The 23920-nt window shown below is 39.7% G+C and overlaps 1 protein-coding gene and 1 long non-coding RNA gene across 3 annotated transcripts in view; one reads left to right on the top strand and one right to left on the bottom strand.

The window, feature by feature from the left end:
- Window positions 1-1972: 1972 nt before the first annotated feature.
- Window positions 1973-12081, bottom strand: Panct2 (pluripotency-associated noncoding transcript 2). Its single transcript, NR_131964.1, has 4 exons — window positions 11951-12081; window positions 10817-11017; window positions 10539-10722; window positions 1973-5373 (listed from the first exon to the last, which is right to left on the bottom strand). It is a non-coding gene; the product is annotated as a pluripotency-associated noncoding transcript 2 (long non-coding RNA).
- Slco4c1 (solute carrier organic anion transporter family, member 4C1) overlaps window positions 11014-23920 on the top strand; it is a 55924-nt gene continuing 43017 nt past the window's right edge. Inside the window, exons 1-2 of one of the 2 annotated variants that reach the window (XR_001784188.2) lie at window positions 11014-11440; window positions 15219-15482. Coding sequence is in view for 1 of the 2 variants with exons in the window: in NM_172658.3 (NP_766246.1) it covers window positions 11098-11440; window positions 15219-15482 (607 nt within the window). In the remaining variant the exon portion in view is untranslated. The remainder of the gene's footprint in view (window positions 11441-15218; window positions 15483-23920) is intronic. The other variant, NM_172658.3, reaches the window with a different exon arrangement.

The raw sequence follows: 23920 nt of genomic DNA, 5'->3' as shown, positions 1-23920 counted from the left end.
CAATTAGTGAGTCCTGGAGGGAGTCATGTCAGGTTTCATGTGGTGTTGGGAGTCAGCTCTAGGACTGTGTGGGCTAGACAAGTACGTTTTACTATTTTTTTTCCTGAATCTCTGGTCCTAAGTTCCTTCTTTCCACAAGCCTACAGCTTGTGAGCTTTAGAGCCTACTGGTGTGGAAATGAAGAGTTTACAATCCCAATAGTTTGTAACATTGCCTCAATAAATATATTTTTGGCCATTTACAGCTTATATAATTTTCTTACTGGGAAAGATCATACCCAGTAGATGTTAACTATAGATGAAATGAATGGTACAGCTATAAGGACCCCAAAGTGTTGGTACCTTTTGCATCTATCTGATTGAACTTCGGCTGTGCTGCTGCAGGGCACCAAATAATATGTAGTATCTTTCTCTATGGCCCTTTCTACTTTGTATGTTGTGCTTTCTTTTTCCTTCTTGGGTGACACCCCTATTCTTACTCTTCCCATCAAGAACTGTAGCCATTGATAATGTCATGTGTGAAGTATTTCTATTACAGACATACAACAACCATTGAGAACATGTTATCATACAATGAACAAGACTCCAGACTCTGACTCTATCACCCGGATTTAAATTTCAGCTTTATAATTTAATCATATAACTTTGGGCAATATATTTAACATGCTAAAGTGTTTTTTCTTATTTAAAATAGAAAATAGAAATAATTGTGCAGAAGAGTGTGCCATCATTTTGAAGGCTTTGGAGTCATTTGAAAGAGGAGCCTTTGCAGGGGAGGAAGTCACAGGATTAATCTTCAGAGGTCACACTCAGCCTGGTTCTAGAATCTGTATTCATCTCCAGAACTGTGCCATAGCAGAGCACACATCTGCTGCCACTGAGGAACTGTCCTACCCTGTCTTTCTAGCTCTGAAGGGGTGAAATCCTGGGGCATAGTAAATCTTTCTAGTTTCTTCTGTCACATAGTCTGTTTAGAATAGAAAAAAAGGAACAGACAAAACACATCTTGGATAAATTTAATACTTCCTTATGATGAGTTAGATTATGTAGGTATGACAAGAACGCTATCTACCTTACATTGAACCCTTCTCAAAATATTAGATCATCCATCTCTTTAAATTACTTCCACAATGTTTATTCACTATTGTAATTAATTTTTAGCTTGTAATGAATACATATGTTGTTACTTAATAGTCTGAAAGCATGTAACATATTTTTTTCATGGACATTTTACCCTGTGATTTCAGTGCCTTAATTAATTTCATATTACTAAATGTCATTTTCCCATAAGACCTTTGTCTTTCCTTCTATCCCTTGTTTATTTATGTGGGTATAAATCAAGAGCTATTATTTCATTCAACAAATTATTATTTATAATGTTTATATTGATACTTAAACTTTTTCATATTTTAAAATTAATGTGATTTTGGTACACCAAGATGGCCTAGGGGGCAAAGTCCTTTTCACAGAAGCCTGGTACTTCAGCTCCATCCTGGAATCCATAATGGAAGGAAAGAATTGACACCCTAAATCCTTGACTTCCACCTACATACCGTGGCATATTGCACACACATACACACACACAAACACACACACACACATACACACGGTTTCTTTCTTTTTTCTTTTTTTAAAATAAGATTTACTTATTTTATATATGTGAGTACACTGTCACTCTCTTCAGACACACCAGAGGAATGCATCGGATCCCAACACCATGTGGTTGCTGGGAAGTGAACTGAAGACCTCTGGACAAGCAGCCGGTGCTCTTAACTGCTGAGCCACCTCTCCACCCATCCCACCCCCCATGTAAACAGTTTCTTAACAAATACAATACAAACAATTTTTAAAGAGTAATTTTGAATGTTATCTCAAAAATAAATTGTGGATCATTAGTGGAAGTGTGGGAACCCCAAAGAAATCTGTGTTAGTCAATTACATGTCACTTTGATGAAATAATAGAGATGATTATGTTATGATAAACAATGTTTATTTTGTTTCACAGTTTCTGAGATTTCTGTCCATGGATGGCCTCATTGCCTATAACCTTGTGCTGAGACCGGTGCTCATAGGAAAGAGTGCAAAATCAGTCCTTGCTTCACAGTGAGGAGAAACACCAGCCTCCTCCTAACCATGTGTCATGTCTACTGGCTCCCAAGTCTTTCATCATATCCCACTAGCAACAATCTGGAAACCAAATTTTTAACACTGATAGCTTTGTCAAACCTTTCATATTTCGTTGTAGCAGAGGCTATTACCATCATTTAGAGATTTGTGACTTTTAGAATTTAATGGCAGTAGAAACAGAACAAAATAGATGACTGTTGGATATATTTTGGAATCAGAATAAAACATACTCATTGATGAATTAATATGATATATTAGTATATCAAAAGCGGGAACCAAAGTGGTCTGGGGAGGTGGAGTATGTAAGTAAAATATGGTCTAAGAAATGACCTCCTTCACTATAGAGATTAACAAGTCCCAAACTTTTACTGGGTAGCTGGTAGAGACCCAGAAATCTGGTGTTCCATTGAAGTCTGAAGGCAGTCTCCAAGAGTATACCCTTGGTCACAGGAGGCTGGGTTTTAATTCCATTCAAGCCTTCTGGTGATGGATTAATGTGCACTTATATTGGAAAAAAAAACATCTACTTCATTCAGCTTCACTTATTGAAATGTTAACATTGTGTAGAAACAGAAACCCGGCAGAAGGGTACTTGTCCAGAGTGATCTGAGCATCCTATGGTGCAATCAAGTTGAATCATAAAAGCAACTATCACACATAAGGTAGGGGCAATGAGTAGTCAAGGTTGTCCTGGAGTTTCTAGTTTGGTGAGACTGCCTACTGATGTGAGCAACACTGAACAGGGCAGAAGCCATTTTCCTTTGAAAGAGAGTGTTATGGTTTGCATATGTTTGGTTCAGGAAGTGGCACTTCTGGGAGGTGTGGCCCTGTTGGAGTAGGTGTGTCACTGTGGGCATTGGCTTTAAGACCCTGGGCTGCCTGGAAACCAGTATTCTGCTAGCAGCCTTCAGATGAAGATGTAGAACTCTGAGTTTCTCCTGCACCATGACTGCCTGGATGATGGACTGAACCTCTGAACCTGTAAGTCAGCCCCACTTAAAAGTTGTTATTTATAAGACTTGCCTTGGTCATGGCGTCTGTTCACAGCAGTAAATCCGTAACTATGACACAAAGAGAGGTAATATTTTAGAAAACAAACAAAAACAAAAAGACCTAAACAAATACTAATAATATCTTCTTGGTTCTTTATACCTTCTATATATAACTAAATAATATGTACTGACTGTGGCACTTTAATAATTTTAGTACATGAGCCAATGCCATTTGCATACTCTCTCTTTTACTGTAGCGCTCTCTCCCTCCCCTATCCCATATCTTTCCCTTTCTCTAATTTTTTTGAAGCAAGATGTTGTATAATGCAAGTGGTCCTCAACCTTGATATGTAGCAGAGAATGATCTTGAATTCCCAAACCTCCTATCTCCACCCATCAAGTGCTTGGATACAGAGTTGCATGCACCGCCACCATCTTTGTACTGTTTACACAATCACTACTTCATGTTTAACACTGTGCTAGAACTGCTACTGTCAAACATTAAAGAGCAAGGAGAGATAACATACGAGAAACTCTTTACGCCTGAGAAACTCTTTGTTCTCTTATTCCCTCTGTAAGGATGACATTTTCAATGATAAAGAAAGTTCATTTTACTTCTTTATAAGTAATATTATAACCATAGTTAGAATTAAGATCTACTGACTTAGGACCAAATAATATAGTTTTGGGGGGAGAGTTGCAAATGGATCATATAACACTTAGAAATATATTGATCACTACAGAACTATTTTTCTCAAAAATTTCACATAAGTGCAAATTTTTTCTGTGCATTAATTTGTGGATTGTTGTTATTTATTTGCTAGACAATGTTTAAGTATAAAGTCCTATGAGGCCTGAAACTCACTATGTAGACCATGTTGGTCTCAAATACACAGAGAGCCGCTGTACTGGCTGGTTTTGTGTGTCAACTTGACACAGGCTGGAGTTATCACAGAGAAAGGAGCCTCAGTTGAGGAAATGCCTCCATGAGATCCAGCTATAAGGCATTTTCTCAATTAGTGATCAAGTGGAGAGGGCCCGTTGTGGGTGGTGCCATCCCTGGGCTGGTAGTCATAGGTTCTATAAGAAAGCAAGCTGAGCAAGGCAGAGGAAGCAAACCAGTAAGCAACATCCCTCCATGGCCTGTGCATCAGTTTGTGCTTCCTGACATACTTGAATTACAGCCCTGACTTTTGGTGATGAACAGCAATGTGGGAAGTATAAGCTGAATAAATGTTTTCCTCCCCAACCCGCTTCTTCATCATGATGTTTGTACAGGAATAGAAATCCTGACTGAGGCAGCCACCTACCTCTGTACCCTGCCCCCCACACTCCCACAGTGCTGGGATTAAAGGCCTGCATCTCCTTGTCTGCTGTGTGCAAGGCTTTATATATTACTCTGTGACTTCAAGTGCTTTCCAGACTTAAAATGAAGAAAATCTGAAGCACCCTGAAGTAGCATCACCAGGGTACCTCAATACAAAGTAAGCCTAGGACAAAAAAGCTTAAACATTTACAGGAACATCATTCAACACGTGCCTACTGCAACATACCTCTGTGATAAAGCAGAGAGAAATTTTTTTCTTCCTCCTCATTAAAACAACTTTGGCAAACAAAAAATTTTCAAGACCCCTGTTACTCAAAGGTCAATCTACCCTAACCTCTGAACAAGAAGACACCGCATCTCAAATAGAAATATCCCTGCTAGAATACAGTTCTGACAGAGAGAAGCTGCCTAGACCAACAGCAGCAGTGCACGCTCAGTCTCCATCACTGAGAGTTTCTCTTCGCTTCTAAGCTGTCATCATTGATAACTGTATTTCAGATACAATTTAGTCTGCTCCTCTTTAATATTTAAATTCTGCATTATTAGTGATCCTCTTGAAGGCATGGATTTGAAGCAATCTTTTAAACACTGTAATCATTCTTTAACCAGATGTAAATGGAGTCTGGCTTTTGGGATGTCTGCAGATGTGATATATAACTTCCAGAAAGTGTCCTTCTTCATTTTCCTCTGAGACAGGCTGAATCCAGAACAGGCTTCAAACTGGCAGTTCAGGAGACTAGGCCTATATCTCTGTTTCCAAGAACTGGGCAATTCAGTTACTGAAAAAACTCCAGACCTCAGGCAGCCAGTCAGAAACTGCCCTACCATCAGAAGCTGCACCACCAGCTGGTAGGAGGCAAGGACAATGGGTCAGCCACAATTTCCAGACTTCCTCAGCAACAGTTTCCAGACTACTCCAACAATGGTTCTGGAATGTTCAGAGAAATAAAGCCAACAAATTAAGAAAAATGCCACCTACCCATTCCCCAGAATTCCCCTAATGTGCTTTAGATTGGACCTTCAAGCTCACTTGGGTGCCTCCATCTTGGTAGATGGTAGACCCAAACATGCTGGACTTCAGAATAAAACACCCTCTTTGCTTTTACATACTATTTGAAGCCAGGGTATCATTCTTCGGCTTATCATGGACTCTTACATCTCTTGTTTGAATAAAATTAGAGATAGCAAGAAATCCAAGTGTTATTTTGGAAAAATTAATCTAACATACAGGGACTATAAAATACTAGGATAGACAGAGCATGTGTTGCTAGTACCCTGGATTCCAAACCATTACAGACCGGTAACTCAAAGCAGCTTACAAATACTTGTTTCAGCTATTACTCCCTTTTATTTTTATTTTTGTAACCAAACTTATTGTCACTCCATAAGAGGTCCTACCTTTGGTTTCCTAGACTCAGTGCTACAAAGCAGACATTATTGTGTCTTATACAAATACTGAATTGAAGTTTATTCTCTGTATAAGTCTCCAGTTCAGCTTAGCTTACAAATTCCTTTACAATTGTGCATGTGGGGCTCTAGAGGTTTTCCCCCATTACATTTCTACTTAGATAATATTCTACCAAGAGCCTGTCTTTGACCATCTCTACTCGAGAAATCACCAAGCTTATTTAAGTTGATTATCCTTGAAATTGTCTTCTGTACATACTGTTTGCACATGATTTCTGCCCATACATATTATCTTCAATTGCTTTTGCTTTTATGATTGTTATACTTTTGTATATCAAGCTCCTGAAGATCAACAACTTACCTGTTTGTTCTACATTTTATAGTGAGCAATTAGCAAAATATTTTCAAGTAGAAGACACTTAATCTGTATGTTATGAACATATGACTATGTGGAGGGAGCCCTCTTAAGTGTCTCACATTCTACTAATGCCATTAACTGATTTAACTATAAAACCATCAGTTTATGGTATAGCCATTACTGGTTGCATTTTACAAAAGGGAAAACCAAAAGAAACAGAATGACATGACCAAGAATACAAAGTCAAAAAATGACAGCTAAGTAAGTTTAGCTAAAGGTACCTATCAGTTTAAGCGCTTCTGAAATGCACGACCTTATGCTTGCCGGTTTACTACCTTTAGAACATTTGAAAAATAAAGTTTTATTAAGGATGTGTTTTTTTTTTACACATAAACCTCACTGTTTTTTTGCTTTTACTTTTTGTTGTTGTTTTTTTCTTTTTTTCAGAGACAGTGCAATTATACAGGAATGAAGGTTATGCTTCCCTTTAGCTATCAGGCTGTTGAAACAATTATCTTTGATGAAGAGGGATTTCCCTGTCCATCTCTTGCTGCAGGGGAGTGGGGGATTGTTGGGTGGGGCATGTGTGATGGGGGAGTGGTATGGGGTGGGGTGGGGTGGGGTAGGGTAGAATAGGGGTGGGAGTCTAAAGTTTAATACCAGCCAGAGGAGGGGCTAGAGACTCCAGTGAAGAGAATGTGCATAGTCCTGCCTACTTATCAGACCACAATGACTGCAGCCCAGACAAAGGCAATGGGTGGAGTCACAGATTGTCTAACTATGCATATCTTTGCCCCCATAAAAACTTAAACTGCCGGTCAGTCCTCTGAGCATGCTCTTCAGAGTCACTGAATATCTTGTTTAACTGAGTTTGAACATATTTATGCTTTGTGTTTATGAAAATATGGGGCTGGAGAGATGGCTTAGCAGTTAAGAACACTTACTGCTCTTCCAAAGGTCCTGAGTTCAAATCCCAGCAACTACATATTAGCTTACAACCATCTGTAATGAGATCTGATGCCCTCTTCTGGTGTGTCTGAAGACAGATACAGTGTACTTACGGATAATAAATAATAATAATAATAAAGGAAATATGTATTTAAAACAAATGATACTTCTATGAGAATCAAGTAATAGGAAAACACAAACTTTATAGGACTGTGTGTGGTCAATATTTTCTCTTCAAAAGTGTCTAAAAGGGTATTGTGATCTTGATTGTTTCCTGGAAAAAAAAAAGATGCTTCTATGTCTACTGCAAAAGATACAAAAATTGTAACAAACATATTTCTCTTTCAATATCCAGAAAATATATTCCAAAACATTGTGGTATTGGTGAAATATTCCTTCACATTAATCCCACAATTATTTTCTATAATATACTTGTGCTAATTCCAAGACTCACAGAAGAATCTCAGTGTATTCTTTCACACACATATTTTTCCATCCAAAGCAGAAAGCCCTTGTTACACTCTGCCTTTTCCTGAGGAATCTTAGCTTTTGAAGACAAAGTCCAACCTATGTCACCTCTGTTGTCTTTCTCATGCCCTCACCCACGAGGTGCTGGCTAAGAGAAGAGAAACAGAAACTCAACGTGTATATTACAGAAAGATATTGAACAATCAATCACTTAACCTTATCATCAAGCTGTAGAGTTTTGGACTGGGACTCTGAAAAACAAGTCATGCAATCCCTATCAGATAAGATATTTCTACATGATAGTTTTGTTAACACTTGAACTTTAAAACTCCATGGGTTTTTTTTTTGTTTGTTTGTTTGTTTCGTTTTGTCCCCCCCCCCCCGTTTCCTTTTCTCTTTCCTAACCCCCCCCCCCCATGCAACCCTTCTTACTGTATTTCAAATTCAAGGCCACTTTTTCTTTAATTGTTTACACACAGAGACCCTTCAACAAGAAAACATTTAAAAATTATAGTTATATATTTTTAATATAAATATATCTCTGGTGAAATTACAGTATTAAAACTACACAACAACTTCTGCACCTCAGGCTCAGGGAATGCAAAAGAGGAGCTGGGGTGATTTTATGAACCAGAGGATTGGGAAGTTTGTTAGGAGACTGTCTCCTAGTAATGCCTGAAGCTAGACCTATAAAGTCTCAAAGACAATACTGTCTAAACCAGAGCTGAATACGGACAATAGACATGCAAAAGTGGATGGGGGAACACCCACAAGGCCTGGAATCTACACAAAGAACTATAGGCAACTAAGGAATGCTGACAGCAGAGGAAATAGTCTTCTACAGAGAGAGCACACCAAGTGTTTATTCCCTACCAAATGGTAAGCCCTGAAAACAAGAAAACATTTTAAAAGTCACAGTTGTATACCTTTCTGGTAGAAATATATCTGTGTGCAATTACAGTATTGAAATAGTACTGATACGCACTAATCTTTTCCTCACTGTTCTCAATCATACATTGTATGAAATATGTGAATGGAGGAGAGACATGAAGGATACTATGAGCCCTTAGGCCGTTTCTTCCCTTGTATTTAGTTCCTGTAAGTTTCCATGGAGCTGAGCAAGTAGCACATGTCTATAATCCCAGAAACTCTGAAGGCCAACTTGGAAAATGTGGACAGATCCTGTACAAAAATGAAAACTTTAAATCTGTGGATTCAGCTCATTGGTAGCCACTACTCTAAAATTCACAGTCTTGAGTTGAATACCCAGTGCTAGACACACAGACATGGACATACACACACACACATGCATATGTACATGCATACACACGCACATACATACACACATGCATACATATATACGCACAGGCAAAACACTCATCGAATGTCTTAGTTACTGTTCTTTTACTGTGAGGAAGACATCATGACCTGGCAACTGAACAGAAAGCATATTTCATCTCTGTTGAACATGCCAGCCTCTTTCCATCTGTCATTGCAACAAAAAGAATATAAGGGAAAAGGAAAACGCTGCTAGTAATACTTTTAGTGACATCAATGTGTGTTCAGGATGAATAACCATCACCTTGGCTAATCTTTGGACAAAAGTCCACTACTAACACTGTGAGAATGAAGAATCCTTCTTAGGTTTACACTCCATTCGTAGAGTATACGTGTCCTGCTGCTACTATACTCGTCTATTTAAATTTACAACAAGGGTAACCACATCTCATCAAATCCAGCTTTTCTGGAATACTTCCTACTTCTCAGAAAATAAGATGATATCTATTTATACCGATGTCTATTTTAAATCCAATTCTTTTGGAAGAGGGCTAGGAGGATTATGTATCATAGCTAATTCCCCCAGAATCTGACATTTAGAACTTCTTATGTTCAAAACCTCGTATCAGTGAAGCATGAAGTTTTTGTTGGTGAGACAGGCTCTTTCTATGTAGTTCTAGCTGTCCTAGAACTCACCATTGTAGACCATGGTGCCATTGAACACAACAGAGATCTGCTTGCCTCTGTATCTCAAGTACTAACGCACTGGGCTAAGTATTTGTTTTGATCTTTGAGAATGGCTATGTAATAATCTAACCATTACATGTAGGCTGAGGTAATTAAAAGACAGATAATGAGATAGTGCGAAAACTAAGTTCCAGTTCCCTACATGAATTGTCAGTGTGCTGCCTTGGGAGGGATTTTGGTTCTCCTTGGGGCACAGATTCTTCAATGTGTGAAGCGTATGTAACAGCAATTACACTCACTTAAAGGCCAATAACAGTGAACACAGCAGTCCTTACCTCTCTCTGCTCGTCCAGGTCCAGTGGCAATCCAGACTACTTTTTGACTCCTCAAAGTCATATATGTGGCTTACATCGCAATCACTCAACTCACTAAGTACAAAATTTACAATCCCCCCCCCCAAAAAAAAGATTTTATAAGAGAGAATTTATGGTATTCTTATAGAGTACTCTGTGTATGCATTCTTAGGGATTGCTTCCTATTGGGCTGTGAGCAGCACAGTGTTTGAGGTATTTGCCAGCTTGTCCTGGTGAGTAGACTCTTCCAGACTCCCAACAGTGTTTAGCATACGGGAAATAAATACATCCTGATGATCAGTGACTTAGTAAATAAAGAGACTGGAATGAGTGTCAATCATAAAATTGTATCAATGTTTTCAATCAGTTTTCTTGTTTCATATTGCACATTTTTTACATAATGTTCATCACTTTCACCAGAGAATGCCATGGATGTGTTTTCAAAGTTTTGTCATTCCTTCAGTTTGGAGAAACTAAAACTAAAAGGAAGGCTATGTTGCCTTGTGAATGTAGCTGATGAGGAAAGATTTGTTTCTAGGAAGGTTGGCAGGTAAAAGTACTATTATTGTTTTCATGGAATTCAAAGCAGTATACCTGAGTGCAGCCTGATTCTGGGAGCAGAGGACTCTTGCTTCAAATTAGCAGCAGAGGAAAAAGCAAAGGCAGGTCTTCCTGAAAGGTCTCCTGATGCAACGGTGTTTGCAGTTTTCATACGCCTACCCAGGGGGAACGCTGGCCCACTGACTCCCACAGTCTCTGCCACTTCCTGGTCCCTGGGCTCAGAATGAAAAACAAAAAACAAAAAACCGCTGTGCTGAGATCCCTGAAAGTGGCGCCCTCGCATACGAGATAGTGTCGCCCTGTTCTCTCACCTGGCGGAGGCCGGGTCTCACTCCCACACAGAGCATTGTGGTTGTCGCTTGGGGCGACCGGTGTAGAGCAGAGCAGCGCTGACACCTCGAGGTGCCTAGGTCCCGGAGGTCCGGGAGTGTCCGGGTAGCTGCGGTGACCGTGCAGTGACAGATGGGGAGGGCCGGGAGGCGGAGACTAGTCCGGCCTTAGGGCGCTGTCACCTGCCCAGGGGCGGAGCCAGAAAAGAAACCAGCCTTTGCCGATCGTACTCACACAGGAGTCTAGAGAACCTTTCTTGACCATGCAGGGCTCCAAAGGAATAGAGAACCCGGCTTTCGTCCCTTCCAGCCCAGGCACCCCACGCCGTGCGTCTGCTTCGCCCTCCCAGGTGGAGGTCTCTGCTGTGGCCTCCAGGAATCAGAATGGGGGTTCGCAGCCTCGGGAATCTGAGGAGCCTCAGAAGTCAACTGAGCCATCCCCGCCTTCTTCGAATCCCCCAGCTTCTGATGAGCCGCCGGGGTCACAGCTAAGCGAGCTTGAGGAGGGACCTTGCGGGTGGAGGGGCTTTCACCCCCAGTGTCTCCAGCGCTGCAACACCCCCCAAGGCTTTTTGCTTCACTACTGTCTCTTAGCCCTAACGCAAGGTAAAGTCCAGCGCCAGCTTCTGGGGGTCTTTGGCTGAGCTGATGGTTGGGTGGGGTCAAGCTTGGGGAGAGAAAGAGGCAGGTGCAGGGGAACCCACCAACTGTTCGGGTCTTTGACTCTGCTCTAGGTAACCCCCCACCCCCACTTCCCCATGCCTGGGTTTGGAACTTGAAGACGCTCTTGCCTGCGGGTGTTCGCTCTTGCCTGCGGGTGTTCGCCACATTCTGAGTGGTCCATATTTTAACACACCTCCCCCCTCCCCCTTAGCATTTTTACTAATTTTGTGTTCTGCCTCATTTTAGCAGAGTGGATTCCTCTAGGGAAGGTTCTGAGAATCCTCCTTTGGGAAAACGATAAGTCATAGTCTGTGTTTTAAAACCCTACTATCTAACTGAGATCTAGGGAAGGGATTTGTTTATTTGTTTGTTTTTACAGAGGGAGGATTAAAGGCTTTGCAAATAGGAGTGGACTGATTTTCCAAAAGGAGGAACGAGGATAGAAGTACTTACATTATGTAGCGTAGATTAGATGTAGGTAATCTTATTTTCTCGATATTTGAGAATGTGGGGACAAGCGCAGTCCTGTGAGTAAATGAGAGAAGGCTTCCAGCTGTGCAGGGTGAACCTTAATCAGCTCTTCAGTCTCAGGAGTTATCGAGTGTCTGTTTGTTCTAGGAGCCCTTTTAAACTCCCTTGGGACTAGCAGATTAAGCCAAGATTTATCCCCCCTGGAGTTTACAATCTAAACGGAGGTTCCTTGAGTGTGGTGGAGGGAGCGAGGGAGGTGTTTTTTGAAAAGGAAGCAGAAAGGAAGAAGTTGAAGTTGCTGGGTTTGCTTTCAACTCAAGGGATAGAATGAAGGGGAAGTTCTTCTAAGAAGACTATCTGAGGAGGGATGGGCTAAAAGTGGAACAGTTTGAAGGACCTGATGAAATTTAAGTTGAATTTGGTATGCAGACATTTTTGGTATAATCCCAAACTTTTTGTAATAGTCAAGGATAGGTTGAAAGGAATGAAACCCAAGAGTCAGTGGAGGGTTACTGGAAATGTTTCTCTGCTAAATTAATAGAAAACTAAATTGAAGTCTCTCATCTCCTGTTCTTATTTTATTTCTGTTTCCCCTACTTCAAGACACCCAGTTCCTCTTCTTCTTTTCTTTCTTCACCCTCTGGGTGCTAGGTAAATATTTGTTGACCCTAAGTAGGGTTCAGCTCCTTTTCCTGAAGGTTTTTGCTGTAGTTGAATTCCTTTCCTTATTGCAACATGGTTTCATTCTAGTTGATCTTGGTTGTAGTTAATCCCAAAGTAATGATAGTAGAGGATAGTTGCTAGAGCTGTATAGAATTAAAAAATAAAATATACCTTGTGTTTTACCTTAGATTTTATTCTGCGATGTCTGTTACTCCAAGAGATTTTATATTCAACATAAACTATTGTTTTAAACTATTATTGAAAAGAATTGGTACTCTCAGAGGGAAAATTGTGTCTACTTCAGTTTAAAGCATCATTTACTCTAGTTTAAGAAAAATAACCTGAGAAGAAAATACCCCAATATATTAGTTTATGCCCAAATTGAGGTTTCAGTAGCTGGATGTGTATTGTGTATCTTCTTATAGATATTTGCAAAATGAAGGTCTACTGTAAAAGTAGTGATATCTGTGACTATTTATTATTTATTTTTATTTCATTTTCACTTTATTTATTTACTTATTTGTAAAAGTTTTTTTCTGTGTAGTCTGGATATCCTGGAACTCATTTTGTAGGCCGGACTGGCCTCTAACTCACAGAGACCCCACATCCTGGGATTAAAGGCATGCATCATCAGGCCTAGTGTGACTAATTTTTAATTAGAGTTATAGTAGGTATATTGGAAGGTTGACCTTTGGCGTTTGGGTGAGAAATGTTTCATGTTATCAGGTAACTATGTCTTTGTGAAAGTCGTTTTTAGGTGCTTTGCACATTTCATTTTACAATCTTCAAATTGCTCACTGGTTTATAGTCTCTAAAAGGAGCCACAGACAAACACGATTTTAGGACCTTGAAAGGTATGATATCAATTTTGTTAAAGTATATTTTCAGTCACAGTCTTTTTTTGTTTTTTGTTTTTGTTTTTGTTTTGTTTTGTTTTGTTTGTTTTGTTTTTGTTTGTTTGTTTGTTTGTTTGTTTTTGAGACAGGTTTCTCTGTGTAGCCCTGGCTGTCCTGGAACTTACTCTGTAGACCAGGCTGGCCTCAAACTCAGAAATTTGCCTGCCTCTGCCTCCCAAGTGCTGGGATTAAAGGCATGCGCCACCACGCCTGGCTCAGTCACAGTCTTGATAAAGCAAAAGTACAGACTGTTGATATTATGAAATGTTTATGTTCACCCCAGTGAATGATGAACATAATACATAGTAACTCATAAGCATAATCAGCGAAAACTTTTCATTGCTTTTGGATTTTCACTTATCTTCACATTTCTGTTCCTATGGATTTAACTTAGGACATCTTGATATCAGTCACCACTGGACACTCACTCAGCCTTCTTTACCTGCTAGTCCTTCATTTCTCTTAGTAGAGGCAGGTGGACTGTACATAGCCTTTTCTTCCATATTTTACTTTGAATATGATGTAGAACATTGGTGGTCAAAACGATGCCCACGTTTTTGTTTATTTTTAATCCTGGCTCTTTGAAATCATCCATCTAAAATGGTCCTGGTGAACCAACCTATATTCCCAGCACCTGAGTACCCAAGCCAGTAAGATTGTTGATTCTAGGTGAGTCAAGGGACTTCAAAGAACCATATCTCAAAGTGCGTGAAGGAGGCTTTAGCATTTGTGAAAGTGTTAGAAGAAAAGGCTTGAGGGCTCAGCTTCCTCTTCTTGAACTTAATTCAGGGTGAGTTGAAGTTACAGATAAATATGGCTGAGACTATGGAGGTAATTGAACCTGGCAGTCATGCCCATTTGTGTGATTCTAGTATTTGCTCTTTCCAGAGAGTTTTGTGGAGAGGAGTGTCCTGAATGAACTTAAGATCTCTCTAGCACACTGGTTTCATGGGACTTTACCAGTCTGGCTTATGTTGGTAAATTAGAGAAAAGTGAAATTAGACAAATAGCCATAAGTTAGTACACAGTAATGCAGTAGGCATTGCTTTTGTAAATACCTGAAGACGTGACATTTTATAATGTGAAAGGCGAAATGGCTCTGGAGGAAGCATGTTTGGACTGGCCTAACTTTGATACTTCAGACACATCTGAAGCCGAGCCTGACAAACACAGAGGTAGATGCTCACAGCCATCCATTGGACTGAGCACAAGGTCCCCAGTGGAGGAGCCAGAGAAAGAACTGGAGGAGCTGAAGGGGTTTGCAGCCCCATAGGAAGAACAATAATATCAACCAACCAGAGCCCCCAGAGCTCCCAGGGACTAAACCACCCACCAAAGAGTACACATGGAGGGACCCATGGCTCCACCTGTATATGTAGCAGAGGATGGCCTTGTCTAGCATCAATAGGAGAAGAGGCCCTTGGTACTGTAAAAGCTTGATGCCCCAGTGTAGGGCAATGCCAGGGCAAGTTCGGGGAGTGGATGGGCAGGTGAACACCCTTGTAGAAGCAGGGGGAGGGGGTTTCAGGGGGGACCGGGAAAGGGGATAATATTTGAAATGTAAATAAAGAAAATTTCCAAGAAAAAAGAAAAAGAAAAAGTAGAAGAAACAATGAAGCAAAGCCCAGTGTTCTTCCTCACGAATGGGATGCATGTAGTAAAGCTATAATAAGGCATTTGTTCTTTTCCAGGTATTGTAGTAAACGGCCTGGTAAACATTAGCATCTCCACCATTGAGAAGCGTTATGAAATGAAAAGCTCACTGACAGGCCTGATATCATCGAGCTACGACATCTCCTTTTGTGTGTTATCTCTATTTGTGTCTTTCTTTGGGGAGAGAGGACACAAACCTCGCTGGCTCGCCTTTGCATCCTTTATGATAGGCCTGGGAGCGCTGGTGTTTTCCTTACCACACTTCTTCAGTGGAAGATATGAACTGGGATCCATTTTTGAAGGTAACGTCTCATTATTTAGGTTTTTGTTTGCATTAATCCTCACGATTACATAGAAATAGGTTTGCTGACACATGTACAGTAAGGTCAGGTCTAAAGTCATTCCTGATGCTTTGTGTAAATTGTTAAGGTTGGAGATCAGAGAGATAGACTGTGTGTTATTTGTTAGCTCAGCGGCTCTCCAGGTCTCTGATTTCCTGCATCTCTTATCCCATGTTGTGCACGGTCCCCTTTAAACAGAAAGGAATCCATCCTGCTTGCAGGTGTTGAGTTCCCTGAGCTTCTGAGACTTGCAGGGTTTTGTTTGTACTTTTGCTATTTGCAGTGATTACAACTCTGTGCGCTGGGCTTGCACATTCCTGGTTTAAGACAAGACAGGTGAGTTGGCCTGTTAGGGCCTTTTCTCTCAGGATTGAAGTCCAGCTTTTCTTTTGGCTCTAGTCTGAACTTAGAGCTTGAGAGTGACCTCTGAAGACTGTGTTACTTTGAGTAAACAAAGCCCATTGTTCAACGGCTTGGGAGGAGGTTTAGTGAACCTTTTGAGTAAACAATCATTTTTAAATGCTAAACTCAGTTACACTAGAGTTAGAGGAACCTGCTTATGAATTGTGGAAGTTCACCTGGACAGTTTTATGTCCTTTCTGGGATTGGCAATAACAAATATTGAGAAGCTTTTTGGGATTGGGCAACTGAGAAGAGGCCTGGAGAGAAAAGGAGAAATTGAAATATTGCAGTAAAAGCATTCTTTTCTAAATTTCTTGAAAAACTACTTTTATATACATTGGTGTTTTGTTGCATGTTTGTACATTGGGATTCACTGGAACTGGAGATATAGACGTTTGTGAGCTGACCTGTTGTTTGCTAAGAATGAAAGCCTGGTCCTCTGGAAGGACAGTCATTCCTCCTAACCACCTAGCCAGATCGCCAGCCCTGGCAGTTCTTTTAAAGTTAATATTTTAATATTTTTGTGTTAACATAAAAATAATATTAAGGCAGGCTCAATGGTTCAGAACATTTGCTGCTCTTACTGAAGACCTGAGTTTGATTTCCAGAGTCCACATAGTAGATTATGATCATCCATAACTCCAGTTGCAATGGATCAGTTTCCATGAGCACGGGGCATGCATGTCATGCACATACCTATGTATAGACAAACAATGCATACATATATACATATATGTAAACATTTAAAAAATAATATTAGCATGTTAATGTTTTCCAAGACTGACTGCCTTCCAAATTGCGTGATAATAAGGAATAAGACCTTATTCCCAATAAAAAGGTTTGTGTTATGCGCTTGGTTTGAAGACTGTACTTATTGTATAAGAATATTTCATCTAGATATAAAAATGGGAAACAGTATATGGAAGAAGAGAGGATGCACTGAAAATACAAAAATTGCCAAATAAGTAGCATAGGAGAAGATACTGTCAGTGGACTGAGTTCTTAAGCGGATTCTTTATCTGACATTGGGCAATGTTGCGTAAGACCGACTGCATCATTTCACTGGGGGTAGTTTTAGGAACAAGGCACACATTGCAGCATAGACTCTGCTGTTACACCTTGAAATCTAAACAGTACAGAACATTCAATCCAACTTGCCTCTGCAGAACACATCCTACTGATTCTGTGATAGGGTCAATGTATTTATTTGTGTTTGCAATGTTTGGGGCCTTATTGCTGCAGTGGGCCAGGTGCCTGTCTTCTTCATTGGGCTGTTAGCGTGTGTGTTTTAATTTTTTGTAATAGAATTATAACATTTTCCCCTTCCGTTACTTCCTTTCAAAACTTCCCATGTACACCGCCTTGTTCTCTTCTAAGTTCATGGCATTTTTTTTATTATTATTTGTTTTTACATCCAGATATGAATATACATATACATTCCTAAATGTAATCTCAGTCTGTATAAGGTTACTTGTATGCATGTTTTCAGAATTGGTCACTAGGTATAAGATAATTGGTGTGCTCATGTCTAGAGAATATTATTCTCATTTTGATTTGGTTTGTTTGTTGTTGTTATTATTGTTATTTGAGATGTAGTTTCTCTGAGTAGCCCTGACTCTTCTCAAAATTTTCTGAATGCTGGGCTTAAGGGAGAATGCAACCATTGCCTCAAAAACTCTCTTGTACTTAAAGAGACTTTGTTCACAAGTCTCAGATTTTATCAGGGGAAATGTAAGTACCTTTTCTACAAAACCTTGGCCTCTGTCCCGGTGGTCCTCAGAGTCTATCTCCTGTAGTACACATCCTGAGTTACAGTTAGTGTGAACTCTTGATATCCAAAGGGCAAGAGCTACTAATTACGGTGTTTCTGGGGCATGGAAAGACTTGGCTCACGGCTGAACCTGAGATATTACTGAAGCGAGAGCAGAAAGTTTTAGTAAATGTTGTGTAGTATGCAAGCTTGCCCAAAATTCTTATTGCTGTTGTAGATATTTTTCAATATTTTAGTAGATTAGACTACTTAGTAGTCCACTGAAATATATACTGGATATAACAGTATATATGTGTATCTTACCTAATAGTTATCTGTTATTTTGAATTTTATGAGTGTTTTTCCTCAAAAAGAAAAATGATGTCATGTACAGAGAGAGAACTTGCACTTAGTACACGTAGACTACAGGACTGAAGTTTCATTATACATCTGTAAGAAGCCCTGCATTTAAGCACAGAATGAATGTTCCACTCAAACCCTTTCTTTGTCACTTTCTACAACTTTACATCGAATGATGCAGTGACTTATAGTGGTTTCATATTCAATACTTCCTAAAACAAATCCTATATTTAATATTCTGGTTTGTTTGTTTTAAGACTTTATATTTATTATTCATAGTTTATTAGATATTGAATGATTTGAGGGCACTTTTTTTTTCCTCTAAATTTAAACAATTTCTTCTTTCCAGAGAGAGTATCATGTGGCTCAGGCTAGTCGTGAAGTGTGTATAACCAAGGATGACACTGGGATGGAGGTTATGGGATACAGGCATATGGCACCATTTGGGAGGGACTCTGTGTTGGTCTGAGAATAAGAGCCTCCTGCATGATTAGCTCGCACTCTACCAACTGGGCTGAATCCTTATCCTTTCTTCCTTAATTCAAGAAGCCAAGTATCATTTAAAAAATAAATCATAACTTTTCTGCTCAAATAAGTTAATTCACTTTCACAAATATAGAAACATGGAACAAAAATCTGAATTATTTGTTTAGCTGCGAGAAATATAGAAAAAGAAAAAAACTGGGGATGTAAGTGGCAAAGAGAAACAAATGTGTTGAAAGCACCAGTAAGTAAATTAGAAGCCTGAGGCCACAGTATGTTCATAAGTAATGAAATACCTAAGTCAGGGCGCAGGGAAGGAACTCAGCAGTAACTGCTTTTCTAATGCTATAGCAGCTGGAGTTCTGTTCCTAGCAGAGCATAAACTGGGCATGGTGCCACACCTGCCATCTGAGATCTGGGAGGAACAGCTAGCAGATCAGAAGTTCAGTGTCATCTTCAGGCTCCTGAGCAGTTCATGAAGCATCCTGTAATACTTGAGGTGCTGTTTTACAACCACCTCCACCACCACCACCACCACCACCACCACCACCACCACCACCACCACCACAACAACATCTACCAAAAACCCTTAATGTAGAACAACTTGAGAAGCACAACACTCATTTTGTTAACTAAAGTCAGCCCTGTAGTTTCATTTGAAATGAACTTTGAGGAAATTGAAAGGATTGCATGCTTTGTTTGAAGTTCTCTCTCTCTCTCTCTCTCTCTCTCTCCCACTTGACAGAAATCACTTTGGATGAGTTAATCTCTAGGAGGAGATTAATGTAACATAATATAGTTAGTAAGTGGATGAAAACCAAATATGAAATATGAGTAGCCCGCAAAATGTCTACAGGTGTGAGAAATGACACCAAAGGAGGGTGAGAGAGCGGAGGTAGAAAGGGGGATCTGGATCAGCATGGTTTCTTTTGTCTTGTATAAAACCAAAGAAGACTGGAGACAAAGGATACTTTTTTTTTAATCTGGAGATTTTATAGAGACATAAAGATTGGAAGTGATTAGCTTTGCATGGAGATAATGGAATTTATCACAGGGAAGTTTTGTCTATTATTGTTACTGGATACAAAAGGAGAAGGCTTTACGAGTAAGAGAAATGAATATTTCTAGGGGTTAAGTTTTGAACTTATTGAGCTAAAAATGGAAAAATGTCACAAGATGTTTCCAAATAAGTAATTTTTTCCCATTTTTTATTAGGTATTTAGCTCATTTACATTTCCAATGCTATACCAAAAGTCCCCCATACCCACCCGCCCCCACTCCCCTACCCACCCACTCCCCCTTTTTGGCCCTGGCGTTCCCCTGTACTGGGGCATATAAAGTTTGCAAGTCCAATGGGCCTCTCTTTGCAGTGATGGCTGACTAGGCCATCTTTTGATTCATATGCAGCTAGAGACAAGAGCTCCGGGGTACTGCTTAGTTCATATTGTTGTTCCACCTATAGGGTTGCAGTTCCCTTTAGTTCCTTGGGTGCTTTCTCTAGTTCCTCCATTGGGGGCCCTGTGGTCCATTCAATAGCTGACTGTGAGCATCCACTTCTGTGTTTGCTAGGCCCTGGCATAGTCTCACAAGAGACAGCTATATCTGGTAATCTTTGACAGTGCTTAGAACTTACCTTGATTTCACTTTTGGCATCGACTGTTTTATTGTTGGATTCTGTGAGCAGGTCAAACCTAGGCTGGCTGTGAACTCTTGCTGAGGATGCCTTAAACTCTAGGAAATATAATTACAGCTGTGAACCACCATGCACAGCAGGACACTCGTTTTTGATGTAGCCCTGACTGTCTGGAGCACTTTTGAATAACAGGTTGGCATGACACTCAGCAGAGATCTGTCTGCCTCTTGATTCTTGAGTGCTGGGATTGAAGGTATGCACAACCGTGCCTGGCTTTTTGGTGTTTCTTAACTGAGCTGTAATCTTAACTCGTCATTAACAAAACTATGATTTGAAATATAACAAGTCTTTACTATACAATATTTTGGTTCAATTCGAGGTTGTCTGTATTCCTTTTGAATGAGTACTATTTTAACGTTGCTGATCACAATAACTTCTGCACTGAAGGTCACCTTCGGTGAGGAAAATAAAATTCTATTTGGAGACCATTAGGTTTCTAAAGGTTTAAGATCAGTAGGTTACACAGAATGAATTCACTTGGGCCCATGGGGGCTTATAGCAACTCAACTGCCAAGCAGAGAGCCTGACCTAGGCCCTCCACACATATGTAACAAGTGAGCAGTTAGGTCTTCATGAGAGACTCCTAACAGCAGAAGCAGGGCCTGTCTCTCATGGCATTGCCTGCCTTTGGGTCCCTTTCTCCTAACTGGGCTGCCTCTTCTAGCCTCAGTAGAAGAAGATGAGCTTAGTCCAACTGTAGCTTGAAATGCCAAGGCTGGGTGATATTCAGGGTAGGCCTCCCCTCGTCTAAGAAGGGGAGGATGAGTGCATGGGGAGCTGAAAGTAGAGGTGAGAGGGAGGGACTGGAAAGAGAGGAGGGATGGCAAGCAGTGATTGGGATGTATAGTGAATAAATAACTTAATGTAAAAAAAAAGATAAGTAGGTTAGAAAGAAGTTTGTACATAGGATGTTGGTTGTCCCACTTTAAACAATTGCTCTAAGAAAGGGAGTATAATGAAAGTTGATTTCTAATTTTTATCTTGTCTTTTATCTTATACTTGGGCAGAGTTTTCTTGTTTGTTCAGTTGAAATATGGAATATTTGTTCATCTATATTAAAGAAAGCATGACATAAAAAAGTTCTAAGGTATTTCAGCTGTCAATTCTGTACAGGTGCTATGATTTTGTCTGACCATGAGGATTCTTTCTTTGATACCTCTTTTTTTTTTTTTTTTAATGGAACTCATCTTTATTTAGGCTTCTTCCTAATATAATGTAACAAATACTTTTAGTTTAAATATATGCAATAAAAAGACTAGGGCTCGCTTTCAGGGCTAGTAAATGCCTCAGATGAAATTATGGTTTGGCGTACCAGAGGTTGTCTTAGTTATATTACTATTGCCATGACAGAATGTCACAAACAAGGTAATTTAAAGAAGAAGAGGTTTCTTTGGGGTTTCAGAGGGTTTACCCATATCAGGAGCATGGCAGGCAGGCGCTGGAGCAGTAGTGGAGGAGAGCTTACATCTGCTCCACCAGAATGAGGCAGAGAAGAAGACATTGGGTTACCCTAGGCCTTTGAAATCTCAAAACCCAGCTTCAGAGACACACCTCATGTAACAAGACCACACCTTCTAATTCTTACCAGATAGTTCCATTTAAAAATTCAAATATGAACCATTTGGGGGCTATTCTCATTGAAACCACCACAGGTGATTCACTCTTCCCATGACATCTTAAATAGTAATCATTCATTACCCTGGGGGATTGTTTTTATTTAATGTGTCCTGTATTATTGCCTAGTTCTGGTCTACTATTGAAGGACATGTCTTCCTAAGGTCTCTGTGAGAAGTATCCATGACCTGAGTATTTTGACATGCCAGTAGTTTATCTTCAGTGAGAATTCTTCTACCTCACAAGGTACTGATGCCCTAATAATATACTTAATAATATACTTAGACCTATGAGAGCATCAAGTCATTCTTTCAACATGGGCTTGCGTATTCAGTGACCTAGAAAAGGAGATACAAAGAAGTGAGATCAACAAAGAAAAGACAAGCTTGGATGTTCTTTGGTCAATGAGTTCAGAGTGACTCATTGCAATTCTCAGATCATACTTGCAAGGTGTGTGTGTGTGTGTGTGTGTGTGTGTGTGTATTTAACTAGAATTTTCTTCAGTAAATTGAGCCAAATTTCTTGCCCATGAATGGTTTTAATTAGTTTCATATCTGATATTTTACCATGTAACAAAGGAAGTTAAAAAGAGAAGCATGTTTAGAATACTGTGGAAATGCTTTGAAAGTACTGTTGATGTGTCTTTCATAAATACTTGATAAAGTACTGATTTCATTGGCATTCTTGGAAGGGGTGCTGTAGTGTAGGATTCTTTTTAAGGGATGTCTAATGTGTATAGCATAGTTGTGTCTGAGTAGATAACATGCTTGGGAGGTAAAGGTTAAGTAATTTTCTTTCTTTCTGTTTTTTGTGTTTTGTTTTTTTTTTTTTTTTCTTCCTCAACATTGGTAAAAATGCGGTTTGTGGTGAGGAAAAAAAAAGAGGAAATTCTATCTTCATAGACATGTTCCTTAAAAGTGCACACACTGGTCAGTGTTAGCCTTAATGAGCTCTTTTGTATTATTTTTAATCGTCTTGCCCATTAGATGCAATTGCACGCATCGGAGTCAAGCAGAATTTCTGTTTTAGCACTGTGCGACAGCTCTGTGATCCCATCTAGATACCGTCAACTAGAAATTGCCATGGTAACTTCTTAGTTAAGGCTGTGCCTGGTGTAAAGTTCAGCAGTCCCCTGAACAGTAGTGTAGAAATATGATGAAGTCTGTGGTGATTGAAATGGCTGTCTGCTTTCTGTTTGTCACTAGAGATGGTAGTTACAACACTACAGAAGTAAAAACTTTCCCATAGATTGTATTTGCATTTCGTTAGAAGCACCTTGGTCTTGATGTCTTGCCAAAATGTGGCCAAATATTTTGAAACTTCCACATTTAAGACTTAAGGAAAGAATTACTAGTGTAGCTCAGCTAATTGGATCCTCCTATCACACAATTAAATGTGGCCGTTTTAGTAGACACCTTTGCCTAATTTTGAATAACTTCATTCTCTGATTTTCAGCGTAGTAATGGGGCGTTCTAAGACTTTCAGGAAAAGATAGACTAGTAAGAATAGAATGGAGAAGGAAAATCATCTTAGGATAGCCTCACCTAGGCCATTCACTATTAATTTAACATCATCCAATCTTTTAAAATGTATATGTGTGTGCAAATAATCCCAGTGTGGCATTGACCTTGCTTCTACTCACGCACTCACACCCAGTCTTCACTCACACTCATCACTCATCCATCAGTCTACCACATGCAAATGCATAGCTGCACATACATATTTAAAATGCAGCTTAGTGAAACAACTGGCTGAGCCTATGCATATAAATATGTCTAGTTATAACATATGTTGGGTATCTCTGCTATTAATAGAGATGGAGCTGTAGAATCTATGTCTTGTATTACTTAATTTTATAGATAATGTATTTAATTAAGCCTCCTTTGTTATGTTCTTATTAATATATTTTATGATTCTGGTTCAAAAGGTTCTAGTTATTGTTTGTTTATGGCTGAATAAAATTCCATTATGGACTGGTGAGATAGTTCAGCAGGTAAATTCCTTGCCCTCAAGAAAGATGACCTGAACTTCACCCCTCAAACCCACATAGTCAACAGAAAGAACGGACTTCACAGGTTGTTCTCTGACGTCTTTTTA

This window comes from Mus musculus, chromosome 1 (assembly GCF_000001635.26).
Source record: "Mus musculus strain C57BL/6J chromosome 1, GRCm38.p6 C57BL/6J".
NCBI classification, from domain to species: Eukaryota; Metazoa; Chordata; class Mammalia; order Rodentia; family Muridae; genus Mus; species Mus musculus.
The sequence above is the reverse complement of the archived record's forward strand: the minus strand, read 5'-3'. Positions and strand labels throughout refer to the sequence as shown.